The sequence below is a fragment of the Dendropsophus ebraccatus genome, chromosome 14 (genome assembly GCF_027789765.1).
Source record: "Dendropsophus ebraccatus isolate aDenEbr1 chromosome 14, aDenEbr1.pat, whole genome shotgun sequence".
Lineage (NCBI taxonomy): Eukaryota > Metazoa > Chordata > Amphibia > Anura > Hylidae > Dendropsophus > Dendropsophus ebraccatus.
In genome coordinates, this window is record NC_091467.1 from 68,612,886 (window position 1) to 68,631,378 (window position 18,493).

An 18,493-nucleotide genomic window follows, 5' to 3' on the forward strand; every position below is an offset into this window, starting at 1 on the left:
AAGACTATGGCAGAGGCATACATAGGATTTTACTTTACTGCACCCAAGACAAGCTTGTCTCGGAAGTAACAGCATAGTTTAAGCTTGCTCCCCAATTTATATTAGTTTGAGTTCCATTCGGCTTTCATTTGGAGCAAAGTCAGTGGCCTCAGCTGTCAAAAACCGTAGCATCATGGCTTCCATCACTGAGGACTATGGCTCATTAATGTTGACACTGGTAATTTGCTAAACGCCAATTAACAACAGGCATCTAATAACATAGTGTAGGAATTAATCTGTTATCTAAGTGTTATAAGGGAGAGAGTACAAGAAATAAAAACCTGGATAACCTGAGTCGAATTCACCCCTGATGAAGGTGAATGTATTCACTGAAACACGTAGGAGAGTCAATCAGTCACGCAGGGCTTTGGAAGCCAGTATGGAATGGTGGGGCTGGTGAGGAGTGTCACCAACTGGGAAAATTTTCTAACTGAACACCCCACATCCAGGATGAATACAGGACATGAGACACGGCTTTGGAGCCAATTGGAGCTGAACAAACTGTGAGTCATCTGACGACGTAGTAGAGGGGGGCTAGCCTAAGTGACGTTAGTTAGGCCAGCCCTCCTCTACTAGTGACATCGACACAGGTAGGTCATGATCGTGGCCACTTACCCTCACATCCAAGTGTCCCCCATGCAGAAGCCTTTATAGCAACTGCTATGTATGGTGCATGGACCTTGGCAGACATTGCAGTGCTTGTTTGTTTGTTTTTTTCTAAGCTCTATGGTTACCATCTATTGTGGGATTTGTACATATATTTTTTGTCGTTTTTATCAGTGGTTTTAATATTGCAACATTGTATCACATAGAATTTGAGACATTTGGATACTTGTTCTCCAAGGCTTGGCTTGAAGCATTTAGACTATGCAGAACAGTAAGGGGTGGGGGAGGGAGGAGGCATGCATGCTGCAGCTCAGTCCAGACTTTATCACACTTGAGCTTGGAAAACAAAAAAAAAAAAAAAAAAAAAAACTATTTCCCTATCAAGTATCTTCCCATGTATACAGCTTGATATACAAGGAGTATGTTGGTGCTATATAAAGGAATCATTCTTATTAGTTATGATGGATAATGTCCTCAGAGAAGGAAGTTAATTGGATAAAATGAATCAGTCATCATGAGAGTATAATACTGGAATCTTTCACTCTTTGCCAAGTGCTAAACAAGGGGCGATGAAGTAAGTCGCTTCCTCTACCACCTGCCAATACTTACTGTCACCGGGGGCAGGGTCAGGGAGATCGGCTTAAACTGAGTAATATTGGGCAAAGGCTTAAACCCAGTCATCTCCACCATGAAGACGGTCATCCTTCTCCTCCTCGTGGTCTTCATCTGCTTGTTTGGTAAGTGAGCCCCTTCTACAACCGGAGGTGCAGACAGTCCTGAATGTGTTGGGACTGTCCCTATTTTTACGGCAGTCTCGGCAAATTCAAATCAGATTTCCCACCTACAAAGGATGGAGAGGGGTGTAATATTTATCATATAGACAGAATCTATAAAGAATTGGGGATAATCAATTGTTTTAACTTAACTGAGTAACTTCTGCATTTTATTCCATGAAATAAGGATTCGATCCAATAGAAGAACAGACGTTCCTATTTGGTGCAGAAACCTTTGTTTGCAGTTGCAGGGGTCGGACATTTCCTGGAGTTCTTGACTAGAGATGATCGAACATCGGGAATTTTTAGGTTCGTTCGAACTCGAACTATTGGTTTTCCATTCCATTCCATTCGAGTTTGAACGAACCTGAAAATTCCCAATGTTCGATCATCTCTCTTCTTGACCGGGTTTGCAGACCCTGCAGCAGGGATTGTGTCCCCCTCCTCTATACACATCTTCTCCAGATCTTCTAGGTTTCGGGGCTGTTGATGGGCAACATTGAGTTTCATCTCCTTCAAAATATTTGCTGTTGGGTTCAGGTGTGGAGACTGGCTAGGCCGCCCCAGGACCTTGATATGCTTCTCACGGAGCCGTTCCTTAGTTGTCCTGGCTGTGTGTTTCGGGTCATTGTCATGCTGGAAGACCGACCCATCTACAATGCTCTTAATGAGGAAAGGAGGTTGTTGGCCAAAATCTCACAATATATGGCCCTATCCATCCTCCCTCCAATACAGTGCAGTTGTCCTGTCTAGAGTAGATCGATTCTCGAAAAATCCTACGTTCGATGGAACCTAAACATTCCCGAACCTTCCGCATTAGATTGCTGATGTCTTCACGGTCCATGCGGAAGGAGGAGACTGCCCGGGGACCACCTGGAATTCCAGGATTTAGCCTCGGTAATAGCCTAGGTAATAGGCTGAATCCCGGAATCCAGGTGGTACCCGGGCACTCTCCTCCTTCCCTGCAGACCAGGAAGGCATCAGCAATCTAATGCAGAAGATTCGGGAATGTTTAGGTTCCATCGAACGTAGGATTTTTCGAGGATCGATCTACTCTAGTCCTGTCCCCTTTGCAGAATTCCCCCCGAAAGTATGATCTTTCCACCCCCCTTCCCCATGTTTCACAGTTAGGTCTGTGTTCTTGGGGTTGTACTCATCATCCTTCTTCTTCCTCCAAACACAGAGAGAGAAGTTTATACCAAAAAGATTGATTTTGACCTCTTATCACACAACCTTCTCCCATGCCTCTTCTGGATCGTCCAGATGGTCATTTGTGAACCTCAAATGGGCTTGGCCAGGTGTGAGCAGGGGGACCTTGTGTATCCTGCAGGATTATAATCCATGACAGCGTAGTGTTACTAGCGTTAATTCTGAGACTGTGGTCCCAGCTCTTTTCAGGTTAGTGACCAGGTCCTCCCGTGTAGTTCTGGGCTGATTCTTGACCTTTTTCAGAATCATCCTTACCCCATGAGGCGAGATTTTGCATGGAGCCCCAGACCAAGAAAGATTGACAGTCATCTTGTGTTTACTCCATTTTTCAGTAATTGTGTCGATAGTTGTTGCCTCTTCACCAAGCTGCATCCCTATTGTCCTTTACACACACTGGTTTGTGATAGATGTGAAATAAAATGATCTTAAAATATGGGTTGTAGTACCAGCCTCCACCACCAGATGTCACTCTATCATTTGAAACTACCCAAACTAAAATTATATACAATAGAAGAAAAAAATGGGCTTAGTTCATGAAAATAGTTCATGAAAGTAATTTTTATGCGGTGTCTGACAATATGGGTAGGTGCAATAAGTTCTAAATGTTATAATGGCCATTTGGTTGTTGTTGCCTATGTGTTCATTGAAACTGAGGCAGTACTAGAGCATTACGAGATTTAAAGCACCTTGTATATACATTCCCATATAGGAAAACTGTTGTGGTTGATATACTTTATTGCAGACACTTGTTTTATATCTGTTTTTACTGTGGTCATACTTTTTAACTTCATTTAGTATTGAAAAAGTTTTTTATGTATTGGTACCTATTATATATAATAAAAAATACTTGTATTTTCATGAACTAAGCCCATTTTTTTCTTCTATTGTATATAATCCCTATTGTCCTGTAGCCCATCCCAGCCTTGTGCAGGTCTACAATTCTGTCTCTGATGTCCTTTTACAGCTTATTGGTCTTGTTGCTAGCACAAGTGTGTATGATCTGTAATCTGTGGTTGGGATAACAATCGTTTACTACAGTGCTGGACCAAAACCTTCTTTGTGGATACTGACAGTAGCCTCTTGCTGTTCTAGATCACCTGGAATACTGATATTAACTGCTTCACTGGTCTAGACAACCAGGGATACTAGCAATATACCCCTCACTGCTCTAGACAACCAGGGATACTGACAGTATACCCATCATTGCTCAAGACTAGAGATGATCGAACCTCGGGATTTTGCAGGTTCGATCGAACTCGAACTCGTTCTCGAACCTTCCGCATTTGATTTTCGATGCCTTCCCGGTCCGTGGGGAGGGAGGAGACAGTCTGAGTTGAATTCCGGGATACAGTCTATTACCTAGCCTGTATCCTGGAATTCTAGGCGGCACTCGGGCTGCCTCCTCCTTCCCCACGGACCGGGAAGGCATCGGAAATCAAATGCGGAAGGTTCGAGAACGAGTTTGAGTTCGATTGAACCTGCAAAATCCTGAGGTTTGATCATCCCTACTCAAGACCACCAGGGATAATGACAATATATACGTGTTTGGAGGCACACATGCTTGAAGCACACACATTTGTGAAGATTTTTTTTTTTTTATCTGTAACCTATGGATGGAAAAAAAGTAAATCAGTAAATTAACTATTGTGCTTGACCAAGTCCCTCGTTGTAAAAACAATCCCCTCCACTGCTGTAGACCACCAGGGACACTGGCAATAATCCCATCACTGCTGTAGACCACCAGGAATACTGGCAATAATCCCATCACTGCTGTAGACCACCAATAACACTGGCAATAATCCCATCACTGCTGTAGACCACCAATAACACTGGCAATAATCCCATCACTGCTGTAGACCACCAGGGACACTGGCAATAATCCCATCACTGCTGTAGACCACCAGGGACACTGGCAATAATCCCATCACTGCTGTAGACCACCAGGGACACTGGCAATAATCCCATCACTGCTGTAGACCACCAGGAACACTGGCAATAATCCCATCACTGCTGTAGACCACCAGGGACACTGGCAATAATCCCATCACTGCTGTAGACCACCAGGGACACTGGCAATAATCCCATCACTGCTGTAGACCACCAATAACACTGGCAATAATCCCATCACTGCTGTAGACCACCAGGGACACTGGCAATAATCCCATCACTGCTGTAGACCACCAGGAACACTGGCAATAATCCCATCACTGCTGTAGACCACCAGGGACACTGGCAATAATCCCATCACTGCTGTAGACCACCAGGGACACTGGCAATAATCCCATCACTGCTGTAGACCACCAGGAATACGTCTGTATCTCCATTACTTGATAGTTGATGTATTATAACCATGAGATCACGGCTCAATGACACTTTGTTTTCTGTTTTGCAGTTGCTGCTTTGGGGGACTCCGACTGTGATGTAAGTGTGACATCATCACTCCTGTCTATACATCACACATAGCACCCGGGGGTTCCTTATCCGTGTTACTCAGCACTGCTACATCTGGAAACCTCAGCTCTGCTATCCCTTATCTGATTAAATGATGATGATGATGATGATGATGATGATGGTATCTAATCTCTTGTTCATGTATTCACAGCCGATAATCCCTAAACCAGTTATGAGCACCTATCCTACAAAATTAAATATGGCCGGCGGCCCCATTTTCAATGGACTTTCAAACTGAAGTCGGTTTTCCCGCAGGTAACGTCTGAACTTTCATCTGTCACCTAATAGAATGGGATCTATACATATCGAGGCAAACCTATAGACTGTGGTTATTAACCCCTTCCTAACACTGGAGATCTAATCCTGGCCATTTAACCACTCTGGGCTGTATTACATGGGGTGATTATGGACTAAGGAGGCCTTTACACGGAGAGATTTATCTGACAGATTTTTGAAGCCAAAGCCAGGAGCAGACTATAAACAGAGAACAGGTCATAAAGGAAAGACTGAGATTTCTTCTCTTCTCAGATCCATTCCTGGCTTTGGCTTCAAAAGTCTCTCTGTGTCAAGGCACCCTAAGAGTATGATGGACCCAACAATCAGCGGATGAACAAGAAGCGGTAATCATCATCAGCCGATCGCTTAGCTCAATCGTCACTTGTTGGCAGCACAGCTTGCCATGTAACCACACCAATAAATCACACCCACAATGAGACCACACCCCTTAACCACACTCACAATGAGACCACGCCCCTAAATCACACTCACAAGGAGACCACGCCCCTAAACAACACTCACAATGAAACCACGCCCCTAAAACACACCTACAATGAGACCACACCCCTTAACAACACTAACAATGAGACCACGCCGCTAAACCACACTCATAATGAGACCACATTCCTAAACACCACTCACAATGAAACCACGCCCCTAAAACACACCTACAATGAGACCACACCCCTTAACAACACTAACAATGAGACCACGCCGCTAAACCACACTCACAATGAGGCCACGCCCCTAAACCCCACTCACAATGTGACCACACCCCAAAACCACATTTTCCCCTCCCCCCCTTCTAAGAGCTCTAGCACTCTCAGTTTTCTATCTACAAGCCATGTAAGTGCTTGTTTGTTACAGGAATAGTTGTACTTTGTAATGGCGTCATTCATTTTACCATAACATGTATGATGGAATTCCAAATATATTATTTATGAAGATATAAATAGGTGAAATTGTAAAAAAGAATGCAATATGGTAACGTTTGGGGGGTTCCTGTGTCTACGTAATGCACTATATGGTAACAGCGACATGACACTATTATTCTATAGGTCAGTCTGAACACAACCATATGCAGGTTACACAGATTCTCTAATGTTATATATGTATTTTTTTTATGAAATCCTTTTTTTTTGGCAATTAAATATTAATAAAATCGGCCTATTGTGACACTTATAACGGTTTTATTTTTTCACCTATGGGGCTGTATGGGGTGTCATTTTTTCCGCCATGATCTCTAGCTTTTATTAATACCATATTTGTGAAGATCGGATGTTTCGATCACTTTTTTTAAATTATTTTTTTAATATGTAATGTAACATAAAATCGGTAATCCGCGCACTTTTTTCCCTCTTTTCGTGTACGCCGTTCACCGGTCACAATGACGCTTGTTATATTTTTATAGATCGGACAATTACGCACGCTACGGTATATTATATGTTTATTTATTTATTAGTTTTTATATGTTTTATTTATATAATGGGAAAGGGGGGTGATTTAGACTTTTATTGGGGAAGGGGCTTTGGGGTAGTGTATTAGTGATTTTTACTTTTTTTTAACACATTTTAAGTCCCTTTGGGGGACTTTTACATACAATACTTTGATTTTTACACTGATCACTGCTATGCCATAGGAAAGGACGTACTGGTACGCTCAGGGTCGTCTGGGCAAAGGCTTCCAGGGTGTACTGGTACGTCCTTAGTCGTCTAGGGGTTAACGGGGTAGTTCACAAAAAAAATCTTTCCAATCAACTGGTGCTAAAAAGTGTCAGAGATTTGTAATTTACTTCCAGTAAAAAATATCCAGTCTTCCAGTACTTATCAGCTGCTCAATGTCCTGCAGGAAGTGGTGCATTCTTTCCAGTCTGACACAGTGCTCTCTGCTGCCACCTTTGTCCATGTCAGGAACTGTCCAGAGCAGCAGCAAATCCCCATAGAAAACCTCTCCTGCTGTGGACAGTTCCTGACATGGACAGAGGTGGCAGCAGAGAGCTCTGTGTCAGACTGGAGAGAATACTCCATTTCCTCCAGGACATACAGCAGCTGATAAGTACTGGAAGAGTGGGGCTTTTTTTTAAATAGAAGTAAATGGATGGGGGGGGGGGTCAGTGAAGGAGGCTGAGTGGCTGAGTGGACCTGAGACGTCACGTCTTGGGCCTGCGTCAGACACCCGGAAGCGGCTGGGAACCGGGTAGGCGAGTGGACGTCTTTTCTTTCAGCCACCTCCTCCCCGGCCAGATCTAAAAATAGCCCCCACACTGGATAACCCCTTTAAAATAAACACACACACAAAAAAAATATATATATATATATAAATAAAGTAAAATACACACACAATCCCCATAGCCCCAATACAACAAATGTAGAAAAAATGAAAATAAAAATACACATACGTAGTAGCGCCGTGTGCGTAACGACACTGGCAATAAAATTATCACACGGTTAAACCTGCACGGTGTCCGCAGAAAAATTGTTAATGCTAAAAATGCTAATTTGGCTTTTTTTCATGAAAAATTTGTACTTTTCACAATTTTATTTTTAAATGGATAGCGTACAAAATTCACCACTAACTTAAAGTACAAAATGTCCCCCCCCCCCAAAAAAAAATATTCTCAGAAACAGTAAGATAAGTTATAGCATCACGTAGCTATGATCGCATAAAGTGAGACAGGTCGGATTTTAAAAATGAGCTCTGGTCCTGAAGGGGTTAAACACGATGAGGGAAAGAGCAAAAATACAAAAGGGAAAAAGTGCTGTGACATAAAGGGGTTAAACAATTTCTCAATCATCTTTTTGTCTTCCAGCCCCCACAATGGCTTCCTGACCAGGACAGGCCTCAGGATGGATTTCCCCTCTGATGATTTGTTTCCTCTTCTCTCCTGACCCATCATATTCTTTCTCCATGATTTCCCTTCCCCCCATGTCTCACAACCAATAAAGTAGAATGGAATAGATCACTGCATCAAGTTTTGTGTTGATTTGGATAAAAGGTGTCACCCAAATGTGTGGATAAATAGCTTTTTTTTTTTTTTTTTTTTAGCTAAACAGCTCCACACCAGCCTACAGGTTGTGTGTGGTATTGCAGCCACATTCACTTTATTGAAGCCTTGTTGCAATACCAATAGATGGTACATAGAACCATATTTTTATAAGTCGAGTTTCCAATACAGTCTGACTTGGCCGCACTACACATAACACAGAGCATCACAGAGTGAGGCGATACCCAGGGGTGCACCCCTAAATTCAACCAGAGACAGAGATGGAGGGGTGGGGGGTGCTGGGATAATCTCCCATCTCCTAACCTGCTCCCCACACCCCCCATTTTTTCATGCAGAGTGCTCCTCTTGTCCCCCAGTACCATACACAGGCTGCTCTCCATGCCACTATCTTTTTCCTTATGGCGCCATCTTACAGCAGAATCCCCCCCCCCCCCCATCACAGACCGCTCTTTTCTTACATATGACTCCTTTTGTCCCCTTTCTCTTAGACGGCTCTTATTCCCCTTCCCCATATACCATACCCCCTACATACAGACTGCTCTTATGCCCCCTCCACATATACTGTACCTCTCCATACAGACTGCTTCCTACATAATCTGAAAAAAAAAAAATCAGGTTCATGTGTAATAAATGCTTGAAAATGGCGGCATGAGATCAAAGATGTATGTTCTCCTGAATCCAGGTATTCACTGAAAGGAGTCACAGAAATACTAGAAAAGGCCACAAGAGGGCCCCACCGAGTAATGAATGGGACAGTATAGTCCGTGTGTGATGTCATTCTCAGAAGCCGCTTCTTCTTCACTCATTATTTGTTCTTTGTCGTTTTGTTGTTTTCAGATCCATGGGGTCACACTGAGGAATAGGTGAACTACCCCTTTAAGGACATTTCTGGACCGGTCCTGAAAGGGTTTATAGATTGACAGCGAATTTTTTAACAATTTATGTTTAAGAATTTTTGAAGAAAAACTGAAAATACGTGAAGTAGTTTGTTTATTGAATTCACATTCAGAATAGTACAAAAATATATGAAAAATATACATGTGTATGATTATTCATTATATACATGTCTGAGATATATAAATATATATATATATTTTTTATGCACAGTTGACACCCCCTATCGATCATTGACCCAGTCATCTGCCATGTGTGCACTGAGCCCAGCTCCTGGGCCGCTCCAAACACTGGGACGTGACATTGGATGTATGTGTATGTCAGCTGATAGGAAGGGGTTAATATTTATTCACTGCATTTGACATTAAAATATATTTTTCTCCCATTTTTTTTAAAGCAAATGTACCACTTCCCTTAGTAAAAAAAAATATTTTTATATGACCTTTTTGTTGCATTGATCCTGGTGGCACTGTCCATTTTTACAAACCACCGCCTGTTTCCTGCCATCTGCACTATTTTCTCTATATGCAAACAGGGTCGCCCGGTGCCCTGGAGGCGGGCCCAATGTACCATTAGCTCCACCCCTGGGTGACTTGCAGCCTTCTGAATCAAGTCTGGCTCTGCTTCAGCACGTCCAGACATGATTCAGGGGAGGAGATATCTTTACACTGGGGATGTTGGGCTCCATTGCAACGGGAGACCCTGGTTGCATATAGAGAAACTGACGTAGATCCCGGGACCTTGGCAGTGGTTTAAAAAAATTGGCGCCAGACAGGTGGTATAAAAATAATTTTTTCACAAAGGAAAGTGGTACATTGCACAACATATTTTATGTGGCTTCAGTTTTATAAAACTGCTCCATGACGTACTGATACTGTATAGAATACAAAGTATAAACCTGAAAATAAGTTCAATCATTGGGGTTGTGCCACAACACCACCACTAGTGACCATGGGTTTCAGTTTTTCAGGACTGCTCTATTCACCTGAATGGAAAGAAAAAACTCTGGAATATCACACTTGGCCCATAGACCAAGATGATACTTCTTTTCCCAGATGCAGTATTTTTTTTCCCCGATCCCGGACGAGCCCCCAATAGTCAGATGGAAAGGTCTGCTACATGGCTGCTATTTATATTCGGGTATGTTGGGAGATATGGAGGAGGAAGGACTCCTAGATCTAAAATCATGACACTAAAGAGGGTGCACAAAGGTGGCCACTTACATTACACCATGTAGGGTTACCAACAATACTATATCCAGTCCAGTGTTAAACAGGCTTTGGATTTTGAGGCATAATGAGGGAGATTTATCAAACATGGTGTAAATTAAAACTGGCTCAGTTGCCCCTAGCAACCAATCAGATTCCACCTTTCATTTTCCAAAGAGTCTGTGAGGAATGAAAGGTGGAATCTGATTGGTTGCTAGGGGCGACTGAGCCAGTTTCACTTTACACCATGTTTGATAAATCTCCCCCAATGAGTCTTATGAAACTCTTTCTTAGTGTTTGTACTTGTATTCTCCATTATACAGTTTTGGGCGGCACCAATGGTGGCTCTTCTGTGTTCTGTTCTTCAGGGGCCTCTGTTGAGAAAGAAAGGAAGAAACCATTAGGCAAGCAGGAGGTAACCGATGATCCTATGGTAGACACAGAATATTATCTCCTAGACTCAGAACTCATAAAAGGGGCTTATTGTAAAAATTTTTGGCAACTGCAGAACAAATGTTTGGTTGTCCATGGCTTCTCATGGCGAAATCAGCCGTTTACTGTGGGTGCTATTAGTCTGACCCTAAGCTGATCACTGGGAAGGTCTAATTGTCGACCCCTTTAACTCTTTAAGGGGCTACAGAGAGGACTGATGATGTGAGCCCTCTCGGTACTGTGCCACTCCCGGCTGTACTAATCAGCCGCCGCGGCTAATTACCATTTATATGACATTAAATAGCTATCCATGGTGGTCCAGTGGCCAGATTGGCTTCCAACAATGAGATTGTCGATCTGTCATACTTACCAGCCTGGGCCTAAGCGATGATCCGATACCGGACCAATCTCAGCAATCGCTAGAGTCTGCTTTCCTCAGCCCCTACTAATCAAGCGCCAATAACATAGATCAATGCAGTACATATGTACTGCATTAATTCCTATAAGCTATCATGGTATTGCTCATAGGAGTTCCCTAGTGGGACTATAAAGTGTGTAAAAAAATAAAAATAAAGCTTTTTAAAATAATCGATAAAGCCCACCCCATATTAAAAGTTTAAATCACTCAATTTTTCCTACTTTCCAAAAAAAAAAAAAAAGAACAAACATTTGCTATTGCCTTGTGCGGAATCGCCTGAACTATTTAATCATCACATTCCTGATCTCGCACAGTAAACAGCGTAAGTACAAAAAAACCAACAAAACCAGACTGCAAAATTGCTGTTTTTTTTATCACGTGACATTTTAATAAAGAAGAAAATTTTAATAAAAAGTGATCAAAAAGTCGCATATACGCAATAAAAAGTACAAATCCTGTTGCAAAAAGTGATGCCTTAATAGCCTCCTAGACCAAAAAATAAAAGCATTAAACAGCCCTTCACACATCAGGAATGTGCTGGGGCTATGTGCACCTAACATCTGTTGCCCTTGACCGACATCAGAGATCACTCTGATGACGGTCGTAAATCCCACCGAGATGTAATTACAAGAATTGCGGACTAGTGTTTTTTTATTTAATGAAGTTTTTTAGTGGATTATGTTAAATACAAAAATAATTTACCTCTGATAATGATCCTACTTCTCCTTTTTAGCAGGTAACCGAAAGCAGCAGCGACTAAAGCAACGGCCAGAAGAGTGAGGAATATGGGGAGAGTGAGGTTTCTGTTGTCATCCCTTGGAGGTTCAACATCTTTGGCACCATCTCTCGCTATAAGTAAAGGTTACAATGTTAAAGTCCTCTTTGTGCACTTCTTTGTATTCTTAAGTACTGATCGGTATGATTATTTTGGTATGGTAATATTTGCACCGCCAGTATATGGCATTGGTGATTACGGTGCTGTAAGTATACAGTATGGTGGCGGGATGTGGTTATATGATTTAGCCAATGTTCGGCACCATGTGGGCACCATCCAAGATACGGTATTACTCATGATAAAACTCATGTCATAGAACATAGAATATAGAGCTATTTACCTAATGTAATTGGGAGGCTGGACTCCTTCTGTGTATATCCACCATCTATAGGGTATGAGACAGAACAGTATATCGTACTCCCGATCTCCCCCGTCAGCTTCAAAGAAGACCTTGACTTATAACCACCATTAAGCTCCTCAGGTTTCTCTGTTCTGGTCGCCTTGTAGAGTTTTCTATGATCATCCATCCAGACTATGGATGCAGGTTCTTCACTCTCTGCTGTACATTCTAGTTCGTTTGTTTCATGGTTTTTGGTAATCGTTGGTTCACATATACCTGAGGAGAAGAGAGAAATACATACCCAACATATTAGACAATGTGCACATGGATAGTGCCAGTAATCCACATGCTGGATCTCCTTCTTTTTCCAATGGTTTGGAGTCTGAATTTATTTGTTCTGCTGCTGAATCAGAATAAATGTATACATATATGTAGTAGCCCAGCTAGATTATCTGTCTCTATTGTCTGGGCTATCAGGGCCCAGCCTTTGTGTCCCTCCTGTTTTGACAAGACCTGTACCATGTTACCTCAGGTCTCCTCCACCAATGAGTGATCACACCAGCAGTAAAAGTGAGGGTCAAGTATGTTCCAGTTTACTGCCAGTGTCTTATCCATTTGTATCCAGAGCCAGAGAGTATCTTACGTGGGGTCCAGCCCTCCAGCCAGAGCTTGAAATAGAGCTGCTGTACCTCTGATGTACGGCTTCCTGGGAGCCAAGATATGGCCTGCTAAACCACAAGTGGTGTGACTACCGCCCGAGGGAACCAAGCCTGTCCACACTGAGGGAGTCATTCCCAACACTCAAGTCCTGCATGTTGTAGAGTTACCTGGTCAGCGGTTGGAGAAGTGTTTCTTGCCTGTGTGCCCTACTGCTGGAGCTATCAGCTAATGTTGAAGATCAGTCCCTCTCAGGGATCCACCTTGGACCTGTACATCTGGATGTGCTAGTCTTTGTACTCATCTCAAACTCAAAACCACATTACAACAGAGTACCATATATATCGGACAGTGACCTAGGTAGTCCACCCAGATAATATTGTCTAAAGTCACTAATCTTAGAGACTTTCCAAGTCCTAAGTCTATCCTCTAAACTTTCGGGATTCAAAGATCCCTTCATCTTAAAAGTTTACCAATGAATATTTAAACTTGTCTGATGAAGGGATCTTTGAATCCCAAAAGTATTCACCACCACATGGGGCAATTGACAAATTCCTATTAATACAAGGAAGAAAAAAAAAATATTCTTACCGGAAACATTGATTTTGATGGGTTCATTGTAATATCCTTTTGCTCCTTTTGGTACCATCCTTAGATTATATTTCATTGCATCAGAGAACGTGACGTTGGAGATGGTCACCTTCACCTTGTCTTCCCTCCACTCAATGGAATATTTTTTATTCTCTATGCTTTCCACCTTCTTAAGCAAATCACTACTGAGCAAAGGTTTACTGTGATATGTTAGGGTGATTTCCTCAAGTGGGTGGGTCGGAGTACACGTGATGGTCACATTCTCCCCACATTGACAAGTCTCCTTACTGCATTTGGGGTCGAATACTAGAAAAGGGAAGAAAGAGAAAAACATTAATAGACCTCAAGTGACCTCAACATAGAGACACATCTGAAAACATTCACAACCAGGCACAACAATCACTGATTCCCAATTGATTCCCTAAGCTTCTCATTTCTACTAAATCCCAAACCACAAATCCTCATGGCGGCTCTTGTGTTGGAAAAGATCTACTGGATGAAAGCAAATGGACAATGTGTGACCAGGGATGGGCCGCTACTCATCTTATGTGAATTTGATATGACTATTCTTCTTAATTTGTACTGTACATACAGTAATACTGTACCTTGGATCCCAAATACTTTGGTTTTCAGACACTTCGGTATTCAAATAAAAGTTTTTTTTTCGGTACTCGAACATTGTTTGGTATCTGAGAAAAATCTGGGGAGATGACTGCACACCTGACAGTTTTTGAGGTGTTTGGGAAGACTTAGGTAACGTTACAGGAGCCGAGATTCCCCTCATTATGAGGGGAATCCCTGCTCTAAACTGGTGTTCCCTACAGCAGAGGCAGAGAGACAGGAACGGGTGGCTATTTGAAGTTGCCGTGCCTGCTGCGGTGAACAGTTCCTGGACCCTTCTCCAGCCCACCGCCCACCCTCCTCACGCCCCGTATGGCCACTGCTCGCTGGGCTGGCAGCTGCCGGTCAGAGGATACACTGGCCATTGCTGCTACCTCTCCCCAACTGAGGACTCATCTCCATCTTCCTGACCTCCTGGGACCCATCACCAGGCCACTGCCATTCCCTCCCAGTGCCCGCCGGGCAGTGCCAAATTCTAGTAATGGGCGCCTGAGGGAAATCCCCACTGTAAACAGGTGTTCCCCATATCCAAGGCAGAGAGAGAGATACAGGAGCACCTGGCGGCTCGAAGAAGGGCTCAGGCAGCTGGGGCAGGCTAGAGAAGCTGCTCCCCGCAGCGTGGATAAGCAAGGGTGGCGCAGCCAGTTCAAACAGCCACCCGCTCCTGCCTCTCTCTCTGCCTCTGCTGCGGGGAACACATTCCCCACTCCTTTACAGAAAGCAGCGGTGCAAGATGCAACGCTTCCTGAAAATCTTTACATTCTGTGGGCCGGGTGCACTGCACATGACCCATGGGGTGTAAAGACCAATTTAAGACATTTCTATTATTCCCTATGGAAACACATAGCTCGGTTCTCAAACTGCTCGGTTCTGGAACAGCCTTCCAGAACCGATTGAGTTCGAGAACAGAGGTATTACTGTATATATTTATTATAAATATCTATATCTGTATATTGGAAATGGATGACAGTATATACAAAGGCAGTATATACCACCAAACAGTATGTTGCAATGTTACAGTGTAATTACCTGGAGCAATTGTGGTACAGGACTCCTGTGTATATCTACCATCTATCGAGACAGAGCAGCATATCTTAGTATCCCCGATCTCCTCCGTCAGTTTTAGAGAGGACCTTAACCTAAATCCAGTAGTTAGCTCCTCAGGTTCCTCTGTTCTGGTCGCCTGGTACAGTTTTCTATGACCATCCATCCAGACGATCGATGCAGGTTCTTCACTCTCTGCTGTACATTCTAGCTCTTTAGTTTCACTGTTTTCAGTAATCTCCGGTTCACATATACCTGGCGGGGAGAAGAGAGAGATAAATACACAACATATGAGATAACATGCACCGGGTAGTGCCAGTAATGGGGAAGCCCCGCTCCTGCTGGTTTCCCACATTAGGGAACCATTCCCTGTGTACAATGTGGAGCCTTGGTGCCGGAAAGTTAGGAAGAGAAATCGGGAACAGAAAGTAAATAGTGGGGTTTTGTCTGTGGTCTAACTTATTTTTTGGGATCTGATTAATTACATTTTCTGGGATTGGAATCAATTTTGGGGTCTGATTAAAAGGGTCTGGGGTCTGATCTGGGGACTGATTAATTCTGGTTTATTTAGGAGTCTGCTCTGGGGTCAAAGTTTACTTTCATAGTCTGATCTAGGGTCTGACCACTTTAGTGGCCTGGGGTCTGAATTCGTTTTTGGAATTTGATCAAGGGTAATTGATTGAATGGCTGGGTCTGGGGTCTGATCTGGGGACTGATCCACTTAGAGGTAAGGTAAGGTAATTTAAACCACTGGTGTGGCTTTCAATCCATTTTTACTTGGGTATTAATTAATTTAGCCGCATCTGGGATCCGAATCCCAGGTCTGGGGTCATAATAGTTCTTAGGAGATTGATCTGAGGTCTGACATAATTTGAGTGTCTGATTTGAGGTGTGCATTCATTTTTGTACTTTCACGGACGTAGTTTTTTTTGTGTTCATTGGTTTATTTTTCCAACATGGCCAGCAGGTGTGTCAAAGATGGCTTGGCAGCCCGAAACTTTTTTCTTTTAATCTCCAACTTGGCAAACAAGTGTGTAATGACTAAGGTCATGGATCCACTGTACCGCCGCTAGCGATGATGTAAGCTGCACCAGGGAGCAAAGTCTAAGGCAGGCGACCCCCAAGTCACTACCGCTGGCTGGGCTTGCTAACAGTGGCAGGTGTGGTGCAGCTGGAGACACATAGGCAGGCAGGAACACAGCAGGACTCACGGTTGGAACTGCAGGTAGCAGAAACAGAGCAGGACACACGATGGGAACCGAAGACGGCAAGAACCAAGGGTAGGAACCATGGGCAGGAACAACAAGCAGCAACAACGGGCAGGAACAACGGAGAGCTGGGACCACACACTAAGGGAAGCATGCAGAGGCTTCAAACAAAACAAGGGCAGGACAAGTATTTATAGGGTGAAAGGTGATTTGGTGCAAACCAATCAGGGATGCACTGTCCCTTTAAATTCAAGCAGAGGTGTGAGTGCTCCCTAGGAGATGGGGAGGGGGGGGGGGGATAACGCGGCTGCAGGGGGAAATACGTGCCGCGGCCTGTGGCTGTTACAAAGTGTGCCCTTATCCTAAAAGCTTTTGGGCTTTGACAAGATGGCTTGGTGGCCCAGAACTTTCTAGTTGCACCCCTGTCTAAAATAGGATATGGCTCGTGCAAATGTCAAACAGCAGAGCTTTTTTGGGAGCTAATAGAAAAAGCATAAAAAATGTTCTTACCGAAAACCTTAATCCTGATGTGTTCCGGGTCATATCCTATTGACGTATGTGCGTCCATCCATAGAATATATTCTAGTGCATCAGAAAACATGACCTTGAGGATGGTCACCTTCACCTTGTCCTCCGTCCATTCAATGGAAAGCTTGTTATCCTCTATCTTTCCCTCCTTCTTCTCCTGGAGCAGATCAATATGGAACAAAGGTTTATGATGATGTTGTAACGTGATCTCCCTCAGTGGATTGGACAGGGTGCATGTAATGGTCACGTTCTCCCCACATCGACAAGTCTCCTCGCTGCATCTTGTGCCTAATACTAGAAAAGAGAAAAGGAGACGAGAGAATAATGTCCAAGTAATTGATGTCACTTTTGGCTCATGATGTTACAGACATACACAATCATATACAAAGATCCATGGTGGTGTTCTCCATAAGTCAATGATGCCTTAACCTTATGATTTCTTCCAACTCTTTAGATCGGCAATTCTATTACCACAGCTTCTCAACACCACCACGACTGTCCATGTCTTGTGTTGTTGTCTCCTTATGGTCCGCTCAGACACCTGACACCACCTGTGACCCCAGCCTCCCCACCTCCTATAGCTCCACCAACGTTCATAAGAAGTCCATTCTACATATGTATACTTACCTCCAGCACAGTGTTCTCCATGGAGGACGGTCAGCAGGAGAAGTGGAATTATTTGCCTCCAAACCATTCTGGATGTTTCTGATGTGTAGACAACAAACTACAGAGAGAAGATAAAGAGAAACAATCAGTAATGGAGCATGGAAAACAATGTCTGGACGGGGACTAGAGGAGGGTCAGCACTGTACAATGAGGGACTATAGGTGAGGACAGGATCGGCATCAACATCAGACAAATCTCAGGTACCAGGTCTTAGATCAGTCTACTGGGATCTTGGCATACATTTTCTACACTCATCTAAGACTATGGTAAAGTACAGAGGGTGCCCGTATACACTAGGAACCATTAACAGAACACTCCATTAAGATCGACTCCAACAGCAGAATAGTGACTGCAGCTCTGGAGTATAATACGGGATGTAACAAGGTAAAAAAATCATGTAAGTTACATCCATGTATAAACAACAGTGCTGCTCAATGGTGAACATATCCTTTAAAAATAGACTGCCCTTTATCCTGCCCATATAGATACTGGATGTATGATTCTTGCAGCATTAGTTCTCTTAGGCATATACATATACAGTACAATAGAAGAGGAGCAGCTTCTGTACACGATCCATGCAATCCCTAGCTCTCCCCGTGCGCCTGTAACCATGAAGTTACTGAGCTCAGAGTCCTCCCTGCAGAGTTACTCTAGATTAGTAGATTACCTGAGGACTCGTCTTCTCCTGTTGCACCTTGGAGATGTGTATGACCAGCGGAGGAGAGAAGATGTGGTGTTACACCTAGTGTAGAG

At 43.4% G+C, this 18,493-nt stretch overlaps 1 protein-coding gene and 1 long non-coding RNA gene across 3 annotated transcripts; one reads left to right on the forward strand and one right to left on the reverse strand.

The window, feature by feature from the left end:
- Positions 1-1,259: 1,259 nt before the first annotated feature.
- Positions 1,260-8,313, forward strand: LOC138772925 (uncharacterized). Its single transcript, XR_011359851.1, has 4 exons — positions 1,260-1,382; positions 5,020-5,048; positions 5,230-5,333; positions 8,164-8,313. It is a non-coding gene; the product is annotated as an uncharacterized lncRNA (long non-coding RNA).
- A 2,360-nt stretch (positions 8,314-10,673) lies between these two features.
- On the reverse strand, positions 10,674-18,493 carry LOC138772923 (uncharacterized). Of its 2 annotated transcripts, XM_069953708.1 has the most exons (8): positions 18,408-18,493; positions 17,702-17,798; positions 17,057-17,368; positions 15,324-15,593; positions 13,674-13,979; positions 12,426-12,701; positions 12,013-12,159; positions 10,674-10,834 (listed from the first exon to the last, which is right to left on the reverse strand). In XM_069953708.1, exons 2-8 carry the CDS (start codon positions 17,766-17,768, stop codon positions 10,776-10,778), a joined length of 1,437 nt encoding a protein of 478 aa, XP_069809809.1. In that variant the 5' UTR covers positions 17,769-17,798; positions 18,408-18,493; the 3' UTR covers positions 10,674-10,775. The 2 variants fall into 2 exon arrangements, with proteins under 2 accessions (XP_069809809.1, XP_069809810.1); XM_069953709.1 differs by lacking the exon at positions 18,408-18,493 and having other exon boundaries at positions 17,702-17,891.

Excerpts from the sequence above, each read along its gene's own strand:
- LOC138772923 (XM_069953708.1), bottom strand. The coding sequence starts at position 17,768 with ATGGTTTGGAGGCAAATAATTCCACTTCTCCTGCTGACCGTCCTCCAT. Across the intron at positions 15,594-17,056 it reads CATCAGGATTAAGGTTTTCG|GTATATGTGAACCGGAGATT; the intron begins GTAAGAACATTT and ends TCTCCCCGCCAG. Across the intron at positions 12,160-12,425 it reads CAGCCTCCCAATTACATTAG|CGAGAGATGGTGCCAAAGAT; the intron begins GTAAATAGCTCT and ends CTTTACTTATAG.